Raw genomic sequence first — 20,243 nt, 5'->3', positions numbered from 1 at the left:
ATCACACCATATTTATCAAACCATTCTGTTTGATATGGTCTGGAGCTTGTACCGTTAGTTTTCATTTTTTTAACCACTGACATAGTTCAGGGCTACGCTTGCAAAAAATACTGTATATACAAATATAATATATATATTTTTATAACCTACATATATATTATATATGTAGGATGCAATAATTTTAGATGAACTTTTATAAGCATAGGCCCACTTAACATACTTACATTGGTTATGTAGATGAGAAAATTTGACAAAAAAAAAATTAAGTTATAATCAATTCATTATTAACGCTTCTAGATGCGTATGTCAAGTCTGCCTCTTAGTCCAATACTGCGAGGGTGCGAGCTGGTAACTTTCTACTAGCTCGATACATCTCCGTTCTTCAATGCAATGACAAAACACGCCAAGTTTATGTCACAGTGTAATGTGTCACCCACACGCATAGTTTAATACAATAGAACACTGAGGCGCCTCCGTAGCCAGGTGAAAAGGAGCAGCAGTGCGTAGCACACGCTTATTGATTAGACCGGGGTTCGAACCCGTCACCACAAATACGGAGGATGCGGAAAGGTCATGGAATGACCACCGCATATCCCAGAGCAATATGGCCTTAGTTGCTAATGCTCCTAAAAACCAAATAACAAACAATAGAACACTGTTTGCCGACGTCCACATTCCACTTGGATTTTTTTTATTTGTTTATTTTTTTATAAATCGGACATTACATATTTATATTTTATAATTGTTTAATATTTTCGATTATCTTTTCTTTCTGTTATAATTTAAAAAAGTAGGCCAATATTACAATAAACGCATGCACGTGGGTTACTTACAAAGCCTTCGTGGGTCAGTATCTGACCCACGTGTCATAGGTTTGCCACCACGGCCTTAGACAGGTGGTACATGAGCCCGCAGCGAGTCACCTCCAGATCAAGTGGGAGAACTCCTGCCAAGACCTGGAGGGCGTGCGTGCTCACTGTTCTGTATGCACGAGAGATGATGAGCATAATGCTACGCTGGATTGTTTCCAGGTATCTTTTATTTACTACTGTTCCCGCTTTTTTGTAGCATATCGGGGATCCGTAGGTAATGGCTGGGATGAAAATTGCTTTGTAATACAGGGACAGGGTTTTTCTGTTTAATCCCCACTCCCTGCGTGAGACTCTTGCTATTAATGCTGCGTAATTCCTTAGTTTTTCTTTCAGGTGGATAATGTGAGGGGTGAAGGATAAATTACTGTCGATTGTAATTCCTAAGTATCGTGTTTGTTTTGCAAGTTTGATGGTTGCTCCTGCTATCTTTATTTGCGGTGGTCTGTGGATGTCAAGCACTCCTTTCAATAGAACAGAGTTGGTCTTCGTGGGTGAGATCTTCAACATGTGTAGCTTTGCCCAATCCTGTAACACCTGTATTGCCTGGTTTGCATGAGTCTCTAGGCCCGATCTGGAGTCCGCCTCCACCATCAGGACCAAATCGTCAGCAAAGGCCTGGCAGCTCACTTCGCCCAAGTCCTCAGCCAGGAAGTCGTCAAAGACAATGTTCCACATGAGTGGATCCAAGACCGAGCCCTGGGGACAGTCCCTGCGGACCCATCGAGCCACTTTTCGAAAAGGTGTTACCACCGCAATTCTTCGGTCAGTTAGGTAATCCTTTATACACTTGTAGAGGTTTGTTGGGAGCGCTGCCTCCCGGAGCCGGCCGAGGACGCTCGGCCACCACAGGGTGTCGAACGCCCCTGCGAAGTCCACTGCAATGACTAGGAAGTACTTCCTGTCGCATTGGGTTGCTTTGAATATAAGGTTTTGGACTGCTTCGATGGTTGATAATCCCGGTTTGAATCCATATTGTTTTGGTGATTCTAGGTTTGCAGCTTTGTAGTGGTTCATAATTCTTTTATGCAACAGCCTTTCGTATAGTTTACTCAGGGTAGTCAGTAAAGCTATCGGTCGGTAGGAATCCGGTTGTTCCGGTGGCTTGTTAGGGTTCTTCAGAATGAGTTTCAGATAGATACAGCATCACCTCGGTTCAAACAAGAGGAAAGCTATTTGTCTCGCGGATTGAACCCAGTATCACACCGAGCGTCATTAAAGAAATGTGCGTAGAGGGGATGGGTATTGACGTGGAAGTACGACAAGTACGAACAAGACATCCAGCATATTCCTCCTTCACTATCTCATGCCCTATTAATTGTGAAGCACGATTACTAGACAAAACCATTTGGCCCACTGGCACCCTGGTTAAACGCTTCAGGGAACGTGCTTCGAGGCTCTCAACCAGGGTTGCTCAGTAGCAATTAAGGAATTCCTCATCAGACTCGAAAGAAAATATGCAAGTCTCTCTTTACCTTCAAAATGTGCGCAGCATAGCCAATAAACTTCACACTTTGCAGAACCTTCTATTAAGCTCCGAATATGAATTCATCTGCCTGACAGAAACCTGGCTTCATAATAATAGACAGCTAGATGCTCTGGCTGACAATTTTGGTTTTAAATGCGTTACAAGAGGAAGAAAAAACAAAAGAGGAGGAGGAGTAATGATACTCTATAAGAATAATTTCTCTGTAACTAAAAACCAAGAGTCACACTCGGAAAATTTTGAAGCCGTCTCAGCAGCCTTCAGAGAAGGTACAAAGAATGTACAAATTTGTATTATATACCTTCCACCCAACCATGACAGCGAAGCCAGAAATGAACTCCTTACTTGGCTCGTTGCAAACTCGAACCCAAATGTAGAATCTATTGTGATGGGAGATTTGAACATGCCTCTTCCTAAGTACAAATGTGCAAAGAGCGAATTGGATGATACTATGGAAACCCTCTCGATGAAACAACTTGAAACGCCCCTCACAAGAGGCACACAGCGCCTTGACCTGGTATACTATAATGCTCTAGACATCACATTAACTGACAGTACGACTCGCTTCGCTTCGGATCACATCCCTCTCTCAATCCAAGTCAACCTGAGAAGTCAAGCTTGTAGACAAAAAGAGAACTGGAAGAGGGAAAACAACGCTGATGTTATCTTCTCAACCAAGTATATAAAACCAGACGTAATTTTGAAACGGCTCGCGAATTTCAACTGGCAAAATCTCTTCCAACTCCCCGTAGACGATGCCTTAGAAGCACTTTCGGATACCCTTCACTTTATTGCTCTTGAGGGCGCATCAAAACACATAAAAATTTCCCATCGAGCAAATTCCTGGTTTAGTCCACAAGTAAAATATGCTTTTAAAAAGAAGCAAAAACTGTTCAGAAAATGGAAAAAACTGAACACCCACCTGATTATATTCGATATAAAGAAGCTAGAGCGCGGTTCATTCGATTGAAACGTCAAGCTCACTATGACATGGTGCGATCACATTTAAAGAAAGGAAGCAGGATATATAATAAGAAAAGGCGTACGGATATAATGCCCCAGCACATCTTCTCAGAATGGACCCAAGCTACCTTTGGAACTCCTCTAGCAGAAAATCAAGTTGAAAGTGAAGTCAACACAGAGAAAATCCGTGAAGCAATTAGCAAACTGAAGACAGAGTTCTATCCTGAACTGTCTCAAATCAGTATCGCTAGAGATGACATTAAAGCCGCTGTGAATAGCCTCAAGAATAAAGCCACAATTGGGCCTGATAAATTCCCACTCTTCATGATTAAGATCAGCAGTGTATACATCATAGATCTGCTCCTTCACATTTTCCACAAAATTTTAAGTGAAAACCACTTTCCGAAGATATGGAATACGTATTTCGTTAAACCTGTTCCCACAAATAGCAATCCTAAATCCGCCAAAGACTACAGGCCTATTGCAATTGGATGTTCGTTTCAAAAAATATTTGAGAAATCCATTTTAAATACCATCAACCATGACTGCTTCGGGCATAGACCGGAGTACCTTCATTCAGTGACCCCACAAAGATCTACTACCACCAATCTCATGGAGACTCTATTTCGAATACAACACGCCCTTAACTTCAAACAGCAATTAGACATTGTCTTCTTAGACGTTGCATCCGCTTTCGACAGAATATCCATCTCGGCTATTACTATCATCTTGGAGGAATATTTCCATATAACTGGGCACGTATTAGCTATAATAACGAGTTCTTTGAGGGAGAGACACATCACTGCCATAAATGGAACTTCCAAAGAGACCTTCCAAGTCAACAGGGAAGTCTCACAAGGTGGTGTCCTCTCTGCTACTCTCTTCGCAACAGCACTGCATCCCTTCCTGACCCAAAATCAAAAGCAATTTGTCGTATATGCAGACGACTTGAAATATTTTGTCACCTCGAATGACCAAAACACGTCTTTACAATGCAACAACGAAGCAAACTCCAAAATCGCCGAGTTGCAAGAATACCTTAATTGCATGGGGCTCCGACTAAATGAACACAAGACAGCCCAAATGGTTTTCACCAACAAGGTATTAAAAAACCACATATCAATACGCGTAAATGGCAGTGTGGTCAAAAAGTCAGGACACATATTGATATTGGTCTGAAATGGGACGAAAACCTAAACTTCACACCCCATTTCGGACATGTAAAGAAGAAAACTTACGCAGCGCTATGGACCTCCAGACAAGAACTAGTAGGTATCAGGAACCCTGACCTTGTTAAACAATATATTTTAAGATGCGTCATCCCCACTCTCTACGCATCTCAGATTTGGTCTTCTGCCCCAGTTGCTACCATCAAGGCTTTCCTGGGTTTAGAGTACTGGATGCTGAGATGGTTAAACAGGATCACTACGAAGCCATTTACAATCTCAAGAACCATTTTATATGCCAACTTGGATGTCACGCCTTGGTCTCACATTATTGTCACCAAGAACATCCTCACGCTTGCAAAACTACTGACCGGAAGAGTCGACTCGCCGAAAACTGACCACCTGCTGACTCGGCCCCACATGACGCAAAGGTGGGCGAATAGAACAACATCCCTTCCAATCAGTAGCGCGCTCACACAGCTGGAAAGCCTTCGGCGATTTTTTCCTTTGAACACTATTAAAATGTTCAACGATCTTCAAGCAGACCCAGAAAGGCTTTGCGCAGAGAAGAGATACAGGACCGAAGTGTTTCAAAAGGCATTACTCCACCTATAAATGTTGAGTGATGCCGACAGAGGGAAACAAAAGAGAATGCAGGAAATGAAGAAAATGAACTGGTCGGGACTGTTTTTGCTCCTGTTATGTTTATATTGGACGTCTTGTCTTTCTGTGAACTCGCTGTGAATAGTGCTGTAGATGTGAACATTCTCTAATTCCTTGTAAAATTGTAAATTATGCTTGTGCTCTCTTTCTATCTGCCTGTCATGTAAAATAAGGCAATGATGTGTATAATATAATTAATCAGACAATGTATGATTTAGAAAATGTATAATTTAGACATTGTATAATTTGTATAATTTATAAAGACTGATTTGTATAAATTATAAATAGATAATTATGTATATAAATTATATTTGTATATATGAATGTGCACCCCCTGGTTAATAGCTGTAAGCGGGTGTCTCTTAGGAGAAAATAAAGATAATAAAGATAATTTGCGGTTTTCCAGGAGGTCGGAAATTTCCCCGCTTGCAGGCAGCAGTTTAGAAGTTTGAGCAGGAGGCCAGGTATGTGTTCCACAGCCTTTTTGATCAGCTCCGGCTCCAGGAGGTCCGATCCCGGGAATTTCCTATTTCGCATCTGTGCCGCAGCATTTTGTAGCTCCTCCATGGTGAAGGGCGGCTCCATTTGTTGCGATGTGTATGCCTCGTTCGCTTGGGAGATTTCTTCTTGCTTGTCACTGAGGTTGTCTGGGGGTTCTAGAAAGATTGTATTTAGAATATTATTAATTGTATCATCCCATGTTTTAGTCAGGGATCCTTGAGGCGTTTTTGTTGCAGTCGTTATTTCCCCCCTGGGGAGCTTATTTATGGTTATTTTGTATACAATCCCCAGGGGTCCTCATTTCCGGTCGCAGAGACTAGTCGCTCCCAGGAGGCTTTCTTATTTTTCTTTATTTTTTCAGTGTAGGCATTGCGTAGCTGTTGGTATTGATGTCTTAGATAGGCTACGTCTGCGGGTGGCCAGGATCTCCGCGCCCTCTGGTATTCTTTTCTCTTTATTTGAACTTGCTTTCGTAGTCTTTGTAACTCCGGGGTCCACCACGGCATGGCTCCTACGGAGGGTGTCTTCCTTTTCATCGCCATTTCCGCCGCAGTGGTTATAATGTGGGTGACTTTCTCCTGCATCCTGTCTACGTTTTCCATCCTGTCACTTTCCCATCCGGTCACTTCCTCTTATGCTTTGCGGATCAATTGTTCTCGAAAGAGCTCCCAGTTTGCCTTTTTGATGGCGAACCTGCTCGCCATGTATTTGCCATTTGGTGGTCTTGGCATCGTTCTCTTGATATTGAAGGTGATTGTGCGGTGATCCGATGTGGTCCAGGCGTTTTGCACAGTCCAATTGGTCACATGAGCTGCTATGTTTCTTGTGGTTAGCGTGATGTGTATGGTTGATTCCCATAAGGTGTTGCAGTATGTCGGTAGATTGAAGGGTTGATTCTTTACAGTGAAGATAGAATTTCCTAGAAACTCCTCAAGCCTCTGTCCATTCCTGGTACCTCGTCGGTCTGGTGTAGTGCTGTGCCAGACAGGGGAGCGGCAGTTTACATCGGTGCTGAGTACGACTCTTTGTCCTGCTAGGGTTTCTTGCACTGTTTGTAGGTAAGTGATAGCGAAGTCTATTTCTATTCCGGGTCTGCAGTACAGCGAGATCATATACAGGCTGTCAACAGAGCTAATAATATGGGCACATGCTGCCCATGGCGTGCAGAGTTGTGGTATTTTTGTTGTGGTTATCTCCGGGTTCCGTACTATCACCGCCGCCCTCGGAGTGTCTTCGTTGCATTGTACAATTTTATATCGGAGCGGGTAGCCCCTGACTTGCCCTAGCAAGTCAGGGGCTACCCGCTCCTGTGTAGAGCTCCTGTATCAGGATAACATCTGCGTTTGCCAAATCAGCGCTTTGCCGTACTTGGTCGCCACTGCTCTGGCCCGCTGTGCGTTTATTTGGTGCACCACAAGGATTCCGTTATTAAATTTCTTATGGTGTATCCCCATAATTGATTCGTGACTGGTATGAACTCTTAGCTTTCTAGTAAGTTGGGCAGTTTGTGTCGCGTGTGGAATGGGCATGATCTAACCTCAGGGATTTGCAGTTGGTGCAGATGGGATCTTTTTCTTTCTTTGGGCAGCTGCTGTAATTGTGGCCCATTTCAGAGCAGTGGCCACATGTTGCTTCTTTTTGGGCGCAGGTGTGTGTTGTGTGGCCGTACTTGCAGCATCGGAAGCACCTTGGTACATCCACACGTTCTCTAAATCTATGACTGCTCCACTCTATGTATATGGTGTTTTGCATTCGTAGGATCTGCCATGCTTCGGGGGCCAGCTCTACCACCCAGTTGCAATTTCCACTATTTCTAAATTTTGTTCTGTACTTGGGTATAATCAGCTGTTTTTAATCCTTGTCAGGTAATTGCTTTAGGAGGTTTTTCCTGTATATCTCTTCCCTTACACTTTCAGATGTCATATCCTGGTCAATATCAAAAATGATTACAGATGGCCCTTTTCTTTTGGGGCCTCCGCGGTAAGGCCTAAAGTGAAGTTCTTGGGGTTTGTTATTATCTGCTGTGCTTCTTCTTTGGTTGCCGTTTCAATAACTATTCCGGGGTTCCTGGTTTTTCGGATAGCTTTGATTCTAGTAGCGCCGAAGTGCTCTTTCAAGTTCTCTGTGACTTTCTTCTTTATTTCCTCACTGGTGGATTTTTCATTCCCTACTGTTCGTACAACCACTATGTTGGTTGTGGGCAGAAGGGTTTTTCTTTTGACCGATTGAATTTTGGTCTGTACATTTGTAGGTTTCCTCAGCGTTTCTGCGTAAGTGGGTGCCCGCTGTGGCATTTGTTTTGCCCCACATTCCATGTAGGCCTCCAATTTGGCCTTATTAGTTATTGCTTCTACGTGGACCTTCTGTAGAACCGTTTCCAGCTTGGTTCAGATGGTCACAATTTCTCCTCTGAGGGCAGTGGTTATTCTGTTAGAGGATTCCTTCAACTTGTTTTCGAGCTGCACCCGGAGGACCAGCATCTGGTCCAGAACAGAACCTTCGGGCAGCGTAGGCTCCATGGGGGGGATTCCGCATTTTTTGGTGCGTCATTGGCATCCCGTTTGTCCTCTGTAATGTCATTCTGTGTGGCAGCTACTTCATTTGTCTCCTTTTGCTCGGATTGCGAGCGTGTTTTCCTTTCTGATTTCGGAGCAGTCATTTTCCAATTTTTTCCTTTGGTCGGGGGGCTCCTGCGCGGGGGTTCTCCGCCTCTTCTTGGTTTTCTATCAATATCGAATCATTATTTTGATCTTGTTCCCCAGCGACGGTAGTTCTGTCCGATTTTCTCTCCAATTTGTTGGTATTTCGGATTTAAGAGGTTTTCCGGATTATCGGGTTAGGGCTCCAAGAGTTGTCGATGGACACTAACCACAAGTCCGTACGTTTATTACGTGTCTTACAACTGTTAATCTCAAATTTAAGTTTCTCAAATTTAAGTTTAGTTTTCTCAAATTTGGCACTAACGATATTAAGAGTAGGAGACCGGCAGAATTACTTAACAAGTACAGGTCACTGTTGAACAAAAGCCGACAATTAGGGTTGAATTTGAAAGTGTCTGCAATTCTGCCCAGACACGATAGGAGGGAGTATATGATGAGAGCCTTGTCGATCAATTTGGCCCTGGAAAGATTGTGCAAAGCTCAAGGGGTAGAATTTTTTTGAGCCTGGACTGTACTTGTTAACAGGAGAGATTGCTTCTACAGGGATGGGATACACTTAAATAGAAAGGGTGCAAGAATTTTTGCTGATGCTATCGAGGCAGTGTTAGGTGGGTCGGAAAACTGCTAGCTTGGGGGGGGGAGACAAAGACCAATAGATTGACAGTAGCCACTGGCAGAGGTGAAAGAGATTCTTGCACTGCTTCTATTAGAATGAGCAGAAGCCTGAAAAACAAGATGCATGGTATTTCAGAGACTGCTGGGAGCCATTGCGGTACAAGTAAACACATGGGTTGTGTTAGGGTAGCTAAGAATACAAACAGGTGCAGGTATACTTGCGTGTACACCAATGCTAGGAGTTTAGTAAATAAATTTGATGAATTTGAGGTATTGCTCAAAACATCAAAGGCAGATATTGTTGGGATATCAGAGACGTGGTGTCACACAGATATAAGGGATGCAGAAATGCAATTTGGGGAGTACAACGTCTACAGAAAGGATAGACAGGATAGGAAGGGGGGAGGGGTTATGCTATTAGTTAAGAAACACATAAAAACCAAGGAAGTGAAGCCAGTCGACATCGCTGGACAGTGCAGTGTTGAGTCAGTTTGGTGTGACATAAGCATTGGGAGATCAAAATTGAGAGTAGGAGTGTGCTATAGGCCTAATGACTCTGATGAGTATAATAAGGAACTGTACAGGGAAATAGAGTGGGCCAGTAAATCAGAGAGTCTTATAATGGGAGATTTTAATTTCCCAGATATTGACTGGAATTTGGGGGCTGGTTACTCACACACTAGCAGGGCTTTTGTGGATTTATTGGATGATTGTTTTCTACATCAGCATGTTCGGGAGGCAACTAGAGGGAGTAATACTCTTGATTTGATTATCAGCAGTGATTCTTCATGCATTAAGAATCTGCAGATAAATGAACCATTAGGTGGCAGTGATCACAGTGTGCTGAAGTGGGATTTACTGAAAGAGGTAACTACCATTAGGGGTAAAGGGAAGGGTTATTGCTTCCGTAAAGGCGACTACGATGGACTGAGACAGTATTTAAATTCTATACAGTGGGACCAACTGATGATGTTACCAACAGCAAATTCAAAATGGGAAGCATTCAAAGAACTTATCTTGGAAGCTACTAGGCTTTACATACCAACTAAGAAATATTGTTCAAGGTTTAGGCCAAAATGGATGTCAGATGAACTAATGAGGCATATGGCAGAGAAGAAAAATGCATGGGATACTTACAAATTAACACATGACACAGAAGCCTATGATAGATACAAGTTGATATGCAACCAAGTTACAAAGGAGGTTAGGCAGGCGAAGGCAGATTACGAGAAATCCTTGGCAAGGGATGCAAAGAAAAACAGCAAAGAGTTCTTTACTTATGTAAACTCTAGAAGGAAGGGGATGAATCAGATTGGTCCACTTGATATTGATGGGTCAACTGTTGATGATCCTGCTCAGGTAGCTAACAAACTAAATGAATATTTTGCATCGACATTCACACATGAGCAGTTATTCAGCAAGGGGAATGCCAGAGGTGTATTCAACTCTAGCAGTAAGCTACAGAATCTTGAAATAACTGGGAGTAAAGTGGAGGAGAAACTGTTGAAGATAAACACAAGAAAGGCACCCGGGGTGGATGGGATCTATCCAGTTATATTAAAGGAGGCAGCAAAGGAAGTAAGCAAACCCTTAGCCATAATTATGAGAGCTTCCTTGGACTCAGGGGAGGTACCCATAGACTGGAAATGTGCAAATGTGACCCCAATTCACAAAGGAGGATCAAAGGCTGACACAAGTAATTATAGACCTGTGAGCTTAACTTCTGTTCCAGGAAATTTAATGGAGGCACTGGTTAAAGAAGCACTGCAGGATCATTTAGACAAGACTTCAGTTATAGCTCAGACACAGCATGGTTTTGTTAAGGGGAAGTCATGCCTGACCAACTTGATTGGATACTATGATGCAGTCACAAAAGAACTGGATGCAGGGAATAACTTTGATATTATATACTTGGATCTTAGAAAGGCTTTTGATACTGTTGCACATGGAAGACTGCTACACAAATTGGAGCAGTGTGACATTGGAGGCAAATTGCTGCTATGGATAAAGGGGTGGTTGAGGGGGAGAAGACAGAGAGTGGTAATCAATGGACACTGCTCATCGTGGACTAATGTTATTAGTGGAGTCCCTCAGGGCTCAGTGTTGGGTCCATTATTGTTTTCTGTATTTATAAATGATATTGATGATGGTATATCAAGCTTAATGTCCAAGTTTGCAGATGATACAAAGGTTGGCAGGGTTGTCAAGGACACTACTGACACTATGCTGCTGCAACAGGATCTGGAAAGGTTGAGCAGATGGGCTGAGAGGTGGCAAATGAAGTTTAACATTGACAAATGTAAAGTACTACACATTGGAAAAAGCAACCCCAGAGCAACGTATCAACTCTGTGGTACAACACTGACAGTGGTAGAGAATGAAAGGGACTTGGGGGTGATTGTGCAGGAAGATATGAAGTTCTCTGAGCAGTGCAGACGGGCTGCAAGAGTAGCTCATGGAGTATTGTCAATGATATACAGGAATTTTTCCAGCAGGGATAAGGAGGTGATTATTCCATTGTATAAGGCAATGGTCAGGCCACACCTAGAGTACTGTATATAGGTCTGGAGTCCTTATTTCAAGAAGGATGTAGAGCTGCTGGAACGAGTACAGAGAAGGGCAACAAGATTAGTGAATGGAACAAAGGGGTGCTCTTACGAAGAAAGGCTTAAGTTTTGCAAATTACAGTGTCTGGAGACTAGGCACCAGCGAGGTGATCTGATAGAGGTGTATAAAGCCTTGAATGGTTTAAGCATACTCAATGCTGATGGGATTCTTCCTCTAGCTCAGAAAAATCACATGAGAGGGCATAAATTCAAATTGAGGAAAGACAGATGTAGGATAGACGTGCGGAAATTTGCCTTTAGCCAGAGGGTGGTTGGTTGGTGGAACAGACTGCCATCCCTTGTGGTGGAAGTTGATAGCCTAAATAAGTTTAAGGCTCAGCTGGACAGGTATTTTGAACGAACAGAGGGGTGAAGTGGAAGTGGTTTTTTTTTTTTTTGGCTGATGCTGCATAAGCTTGCTTTCTTGCATCAAATGCCTCTACTAATGCTAATGCTAAAAGTTCTTCCGTTGGTCACGTGGCAGGGGAGAGAACAGCCAAGTGCTAAAGTGCAACCAGAGCGATGGGATTAGTTCCCTGTGGTGTTTTCGGGGAACGCCGAAGACGATGGTGACATCACGATTTCAATGTGTCGCACGAGTAAGAAGTTCACGCGTCATCATGGAAAGTTTATGGGAGTGGGGGAAGCACAAAAGTCATGATTTTTTCTATAATATTGCTTTAAACACAGTCCAGAAATATTGGAACGTTGTTTCTGTACAAGTTAACACAGGGCACAATCACTATGAGGGCAACCTCCCCAGTCAACGGCCAGATACCAGCGTGCCAGCCACGTTATATTGGTCGGCTCTCTATTTCCCTGCCGTCAGCCACATGGTGACCAGTGCAGTCTGGCAATAAAGGAAATAGATAAATTACGCTGGGATCTAATTTAATTCCCGGTAGAATGCAAAAAGTTTCTCACCAAGGGACTCTTGTACTGTATATCTTCTTGAGAGAACACACTGTAGAACATAATCTGTAGTTTAAACACATTTTTTACACAAAAATCACGGAGCGATATATCGTACGTCCGAACACAACGGCGGCCATATTGGCAATCAAGAGAGGTATAGTGTGTTTAGGGTCTAACGGCACCAGGGGATTCCCCCATCTCCGCTATCAAGAGAGGTGTCTACAACAAATTCAGACTCTTACAAGAACTACAAGATAAGATCTCACCTATCATATTTACCAACCTTGTACATACCATCTGTCGCCGAGCTAACCACATCTCCAATACTTATCGTTCGCGGCAACAACGAAAATTTATTAATTTAGATAAAGAGGCCAACTCCTCAAGAACGAAAACCCGTTCAACTGACACGACTTCCTTCGTCCTAAACCTAAGCACCAAACAACTAACCATGGAGCAGCTCAACGTCTTGTCCACTGTTATGAAGTTCACCATCGTGCCATCGAAACCACCGATCACACAGCTCGCTATGGGAGCAAATGCAAGCGTTACCAACTTCCCTGAAGAAACTGCTAATGAAATCCTTTTCAGAACAGCCGCCATCCTCCGTAGCACACGGACCACCTACTCAAACCTTAACCACCGTCAACACGCCGCCCTTTCCTCTATAAGAAAGGACAACACTATCGTCGTACTCCCTGCTGACAAAGGCCGTCGGACTGTCGTATTAGACCGGTCAGCCTACCGAGAGAAAGTCCTGGCCCTCCTACTAGACTCCAGCGTATATGAACCTGTGACAGATCCACCCATTAAGGTATTAAAACTGGAGTCTGGAGTCATGCGTCAATAAGCTTGTCTATGCATGGTTAAAAGAAAAGAAAATCTCCACTCCAACTCGGCGACTCCTTCATGCCACAGGCTGCCAACTGCCACAGTTTTAGGGATTACCGAAAATCCATAAGCCAGGCGTTCCTCTCAGATCCATAGTGTCCTGCTGCAATGCACTTACGTTACGTATGAACTATATTGGGCATGTCTTTTCTCACCTCTTGTAGGAAATACCACGCACACCGTCAATAACAGCAGCAAAGTTATTCGCCTTATTAAAGACCTCTCAATTTCTGAAAATGCTGTCATGGCATCATTTGATGTAGTGTTGCTATTTACGTCAATTCCTGTTCAGCAGGCCATACACTGCACCAAGAGGCTTCTTGATAATGACTTAAACCTTCCAAACAGAACACTGTCTACTGACGACATCTATACCGCCCTCAACCTGTGCTTGTCAAGCAGCATCTTAACTTACGAGGATTCCGTATACTAACACGTACATGGCACTGCTATGGGCACCCCTGTTAGTTCCGTAGTAGCCAACATCGCCATGGAAGAATTAGAAGAACAGATATTCCTGAACCCACTTGTATCTATTACAGATATGAAATGGTGCAGATATGTTGATGACATCTTCACCGTCATCCCACGTGGCTCTGAAACAACACTACTAGAATATCTCAATTCCCTGTCTGGGTTCATCCAGTTCACTCTAGATTTAGAGGTTAACGGATCACTCCCGTTCCTGGATGTCCTAGTAAAACGTGTGGGCCTACACCTGGAAACCTCAGTATATCATAAGCCTATGTGGTGCAGGCAATTCACAAACTTCAAATCCGGCTATGCCCCTAGTCATCTCAACCACACTGCCCGCACTCGATTCTCCAGAGCTTCGAGCCATTCCAGCAGAGATGCAGCTAGGCGCAGCGAGATTTTTCGCTTGAAGACAGACTTAGTCAATTGTGGCTACCCAACATACGTACTAGAAAAGTGTCTATTGCAAGCACAAGAGCACACAGTCCGCCCGACACCACAAACCCAGGACAATATACCTACTGCCTACGTTCCCTACTATCCAGGAGTGTCAGGCTGATCTCTAAAATCCTCAGGAAATACCGAATAAAATGCGTACAGTTACCCTGTAGATGCCTACGTTCTCTAGGCTCCAGTTTATGTCACCCCTCTCTTACGCAGCAGTGTAATGTACCGCATAACCTGTAGAGACTGTGACAGCTGCTAAGTTGTTGTTGAGTTTAACGACACATAGGCTGCTGGAGCCATATTGTGTCTTTCTAATGGTGAATAAAGCTGCTACGTAGGAGGGACTTCGAGACGTCTTCAAGACAGCTTTGCGGAACACGATAGAGCAATCCGCCTTGTTGAGACCGACCAGTCCGTAATCGCACAGCACTTCTCGGCTACCCACCACGACCTCAATCCCAAACGAGACTACGAAATAATAGACCACTGCAGGCACTTCCGCCACCGCCTGTGGTTGGAGTCGCTCAATATATTGAGCAATTCGAGAACCATGAACCGCTGCAAGGGCATGAGACTGCACCCCATCTTGGAGACAATCGTTTTATACCTCGACAAGCGCTGGAGAAGAACTGCGCATGTCCCTGCAGCAACAATGAACTCCAGTTTAATGACTGAATAACGTGCCTTCACACACCTCACTGCACGCATAACTGTATCCGTTAGGTTTAAACTCCGTTGAAGAAGAGACGATTGTCTCGAAACCTGCATAGTATTCATAATTAAAGATATTTACTGGATTTACACTAATCTTAATAAATAAATAAATTTTCTGTTTATACTCCGGCACGACAACCAAGGCTGTAGAGTTTACAATAAATCGTCAATGCAAATATTTATCGTATTTAGTAGTCACGGGCTTGAACCTAGGTCAACTCAAGGAACGCGTGCTATGCACTCTCGCTCCTGACCACTGGGCTACGTCAGGCCTTTTTTATTTCATTGTACCATGGAACCTAGTACAACAGGCCCATTTATACTTTACCTCAGAACTAAGTTGAAAATTAGTGTCTTGGAAATCAGAATTCGAGGTACTGAGCTTGAAAATGCGCATGTAAAAGAATCATGTATAAGGAGACATACACGTTTGAATGTTCACAGGCTTCTGAAATCTGTGCTGTAAAAGATTTTAGAAAGAGTCCAGCACAGATTTCAGACAGCCCTGAAATACAATGCAGACAGCCTGCCAGGGCAGGTCATGGGGTGTTGTCAATGATATATAGGAATTTTGTTAGCAGGGAAAAGGAGGTGATTGTCCCTCTGTATAAGGCAATGGTCAGGCCACGCCTTGAGTACTGCGTACAGGTTTAGAGGCCTCATTTTATGAAGGATGTAGATTTGCTTGAGCGTGTACAGAGAAGGGCAACAAGATTGGTGAGGGGAATGAAGGTCCTCTTACCAAGAGAGGCTTAAGTTCTGCAAATTGTAGTGGCTGGAGACTAGGCACCTGCGCGGTGATCTGATTGAGCTATATAAGGCCTTGAATGGGTTGAGCACAGTGAATTCTGATGGGATCCTTCCACTTGTTCAGATTACGAACCTAAGGGGGCCTAAATTCAAATTAAGAAAGGATAGATGTAGAATAGATGTGCGGAAATGTGCCTTTAGCCAGCGGGTGGTTAATTGCTGGAACAAACTTCCATCTGTCGTTGTGGAAGGTGATAGGTTGAATAAATTTAAGGAGGAACTGGACAGGCATTTGGAGGAAATGGTGTGATTTTTTTTTGCTGATGCTGCATAAGCTCATACACTTGCTTTCTTGCATCACATGTTACTACTACTACATCCAGGTTATCAATTGTATTTCTTTTGATTCTTTCAGAGCGGCAATTATACATGTATGTTATCATTTCAGATCTACCGGTAATTCAAAAAGATGTATACTGGACTTTCACAATACCTAGTAAATAAGGTTAGACATACTTACAGTTCAAATATCGTTAGTCCTTCAAAGAGTTGCCTCGAGATTACAGAAATATTATTCTTCCTCAGATTCCTTGGAAAAAAAAAAATAGAACAGCATTTCTGTAAATCTGCAAACGAAAAAAATTGGTATTGATTTAATTTTTAGTTCAGAAAAGCTTTACAATAATATAACTATCTGGAAAACAAATACGGATATCTTTGGGTGTCAGCGGCGAAAGTAATAATTTTGAGCCTCCCTACGAGATTCATGAACTCTCACCGCACCATGATTCATGAATTTTCACCTCACAAACCGATCCACTCTTGTCATAAATGTTATCCCCATATATATAGTATTCAAAGAAACCAAGAGAGGATTTATAGAGAGCGGAGTAGCCACATCTTTAAAGAATATTTTTGATTTTTCAGGTGCTTTAAGTTTCATAAATTTGGGAACACATTGCATTTAAGTACTCTCCAGCAAGGCATCTGTGGTCACTGTAATGGGTCACAAATCTAGGGAATGTAAAAGCAGAAATGCACAATTCGAGTGTGTGCCGATTTCTTCAACGCAGTGTTTCTCAACCAGTGAAACGTGTCCTACTGGTGTTACTTGAAAGCCGTCAACGTGGGACTTTAGCAGACTTTGTCTGCACGGGTATCAAAGTTGTAACGTCACTATCCTCCAGACACCGGGTGGAAAGGGCTGGGTTCGAATCCCGTCGATCACGCGAGCAATTTTAATAGGCGTTTTTCACTCCGTGGCTGAGTTAGTCGGTCTCAGGCGTAGATAGCAAGGTTTCCCCCCCCCCCAGAAAATGGGGTTTTTCGTCCAGCAAAACAGACAAATCGACCATGGAACACACCCAATTAACGGACATAAGACACACGGCATATGAATTTAAATATTCGAGTGGCCTAATATAATAGTTTGTTTTTGGTTTTTTGAACTCCAGCAGTCTGAAAATATTTTAGTACCTCAATAGGTCATAGTTTTCCTGGCAATTTATTATTATCTTTAGAATGGAGTAAATAAAATTACAGTAAGTTTACAGTATAATGCACTTTGAAAACACATGAGAGGACAGATTAATCTAGACTAATCAGATCTAAAACCCGTTCCAGAAATTTCATTTTCAGTCTTTCCACGAATGCCTCCCGCCGGCTCAAAAAACCCCCAGTCTCAAACAGGCTTGGACAGCAGGGGATTAAACCGAATTTTCTTAGGAACCTAACCGTCCTCATTGGTCTGCGCGGATAGCACAGTGGTATCATCACCGTCCTTCCCACACCTGTTGGAAAAGGCCTGTGTTCGAATCTCGTCACTACCCCCCAGTCTTCTGCCTTCCCTCCCAAAACTTTTATATACAGCGTATTAGCCCACAGGTCCAAATCTAATACACCAAAATTACTGCCCGAACTATTAGACCTCTAGAGAAACTCATTCAGCGAAAACCCCACTCTATGTTTAAACAAATTGTATTATTAAGCAAACGGCGAATATTTTTTTTTTTTTTTTAGGTCCTAGCCACTGAAATCTCCGGAACGTAAGTGGCAGGACCTGCCACAGTACAATTAGTCTTATTGGTACACCCGTGTCTCCGTGGGTAGCACAGTGGTACCGTCACCGTCCTCCCCACACCGGGTGGAAAAGGCCCGGTTTCGATTCCCGTCGATGACGGGAGGAACTTTAGTGGGCTTTTTTCACTCCGTGGCTGAGTTAGTCGGTCTCAGGCGTAGATAGCAAGGTTTTTTCCCTCAGAAACTGGGGTTTTTTCCTCCAGCAAAACAGGCAAATCGACCAGAGAACACACGCAATTTACAGACACGAATACGGGTTAATGTATTTAATTACGGGAAACCCTAAAATAATAATAATAATTTGATTTTTATTGGTACACCCGTCATGGGTGTACCAATTTGGGCCATTGGGTCATGTAGAATGTAGTATGTTGTGCCCATTGTTCATCCGGCCGGCGTCCCCGTCGCTGGGTATGGTAACGTCGGGCCCCACTAGGGGCCCGACGTTACCATACCCAGTGACACGGCTGACAGGCCGGATGAACAATGGGCACAACATACTACATTCCTCTACCCAGTGTCCCACACTGGGTAGAGGACTTGGATAATCTTCTCTTAGGGGATGAGAGGAGGCACATGGATTCATGAAGCTCAAGGATTGCTTGAAGTTCATGTGTCTATTGTAGAAAAGTCCTTTTTTTGTTGGTGGGTTTGTCAGATAGCTTCCTTTGTGAACGTCGAGAGATTCCTGTTAGGTCAGGATAAAGATCAATATCCTGTTGGTGTTTTATTTGATTCCATTCAGGATATGTTCTGTGAATTGAGTTTTGGGTTCATTATAAGATGGGGGTGCACTGAACAGTTTGCTGTGGGTGAATTTGACGCATTTCAAATACAGTCTGGGCAAAAGTAGTGAAGGCTTTGTAGTTGGTTTCGTCAATTATGTAGAGATGTTCCTGCCCACTGGGTATATTTCCAGTTCTGGTAATTAGGAGAGTTCTAGGTAAATCATAAAGAGGGCAATTATACATGAGGTGAATCCAGTCTTCCTTGTCACCGCATGTGCAGAGAGGAGAATCGGTGATACCCAGGGCATGCAGCTTGGCCCGAAACGATCAATGACCAGTGAGGAAGAACGAGACGTGAAGGCCTGGTGAGTACCACGGAGGATGTTTCGGTGCAGTTATCATAACTTGTGGAAGAAATCTTTTAGTTGTTTCACCTTTGGCTGTTTGCTCCAAAGACCTTTGCCAATGGTGGAACAGCTTAGAGTAAATCTGTTTCATTTCGTTTTTTTGGATCATTAGCTAGATCGAGTGTTATATCCAGAATGGTGGTGGGAATTCCTCTCTTTATGCGGTATGCAAGGCCGCTACGAATAACCTCCAGGTCCAGAGGAAGTGTACCTGCTAAGACCTGCAGGGCAGGATTACTGACTGTGCGGCAAGCTTTAGTCACGGTGAGTAAGATATTGCGTTGAATTGTATGTAGTTTTGCTTTATTACGTGCAATGATGGCACGAGGGAACCATATGGCTGCACCATAGCACACAGCTGGTAAGAAGATGGTTTTGTAAAGTAGCATGAGAGTCCACCTCTTCAAACCCCAGTCTGTTCTGCTAATTCTTATGATCATGACAGTATAACGACGTATTTTGTTGGAGAGGTAATTAAGATGAGGTAAGAATGTTAATCGGCAGTCGAAGGTTACTCCTAGATATTTTAGTTCTGTTTTGAGTTGCAATGTCTACCCAGAGATTTTAATTTGGGGCGGTCTTCTTATGTCCAAGGATCCTTTGAGGAGGATAGTCTTCGTTTTTTCCCCAGAGATGACTAACTTGTGGTTGTTTGCCCAATGTTGGAGGATCGTTAAGGCAGGGAAGGCAATTTGCTCAAGCTGAGTTCTAGAATCAGCTTTGATAAGGAGGATGCCTCAGTCGCCCAGTCCGCATGGGCGCTCAGTCCCCAGGGTTCTGTCCTGGGGCCACTCCTGTGGAACTTTGTCTTAGATGAATTCCTCGCCATGGATCTAGGTCAGTGATGGCGAACCTTTTTGAAGAGTGTGTCAATTATTTTTATTTCTTTTTTAAATACTAGCCTGTGAGTCATAAGTTAGAGGCCTCAATTAGAAAGGGGGGGGGGTGGTAAAAAGGGTGCCAATTATTTGGAAACATCAAACATTTTGTTAAGAGATAAAGTTGACATTTGAATCTTTTTGATTCTCACTTTTGAAATAATCCAAAAAAGGTTTTAGTTTCCTTTTTGATTTATAACTAACTTTTGCAAGTGAAGAGCTAAAAAAAAAAAGGAAATATCAAAGCTTGATTTGATACCTTGTACCGCACCAGGTGACATCATGACCAGTATTGCCTCTGCACAAAGTATTTGAATGAGCAAGGAATAAAAGAAAACGCTTTTATTTACATATTCTTCATTAATAATTAACATAATTACAGATACAGTATGTGTAATAAAGTTGATAAAAGTATATTTAATGCGAAATTT

At 43.1% G+C, this 20,243-nt stretch overlaps 1 protein-coding gene across 2 annotated transcripts in view; it reads right to left on the bottom strand.

The window, feature by feature from the left end:
- The window catches only part of LOC150089303 (high affinity nerve growth factor receptor-like), a 306,611-nt gene that overhangs the window by 256,176 nt on the left and 30,192 nt on the right, over nucleotides 1–20,243 (bottom strand). For both annotated transcript variants that reach the window (XM_090368482.1, XM_090368483.1), the window contains exon 4: nucleotides 16,241–16,309. In XM_090368482.1, coding sequence (XP_090224608.1) covers nucleotides 16,241–16,309 — 69 coding nt within the window. The remainder of the gene's footprint in view (nucleotides 1–16,240; nucleotides 16,310–20,243) is intronic.

This window comes from Mastigoproctus giganteus, chromosome 2 (genome assembly GCF_048544385.1).
Source record: "Mastigoproctus giganteus isolate SK-2022 chromosome 2, ASM4854438v1, whole genome shotgun sequence".
Lineage (NCBI taxonomy): Eukaryota > Metazoa > Arthropoda > Arachnida > Uropygi > Thelyphonidae > Mastigoproctus > Mastigoproctus giganteus.
The sequence above is the reverse complement of the archived record's forward strand: the minus strand, read 5'-3'. Positions and strand labels throughout refer to the sequence as shown.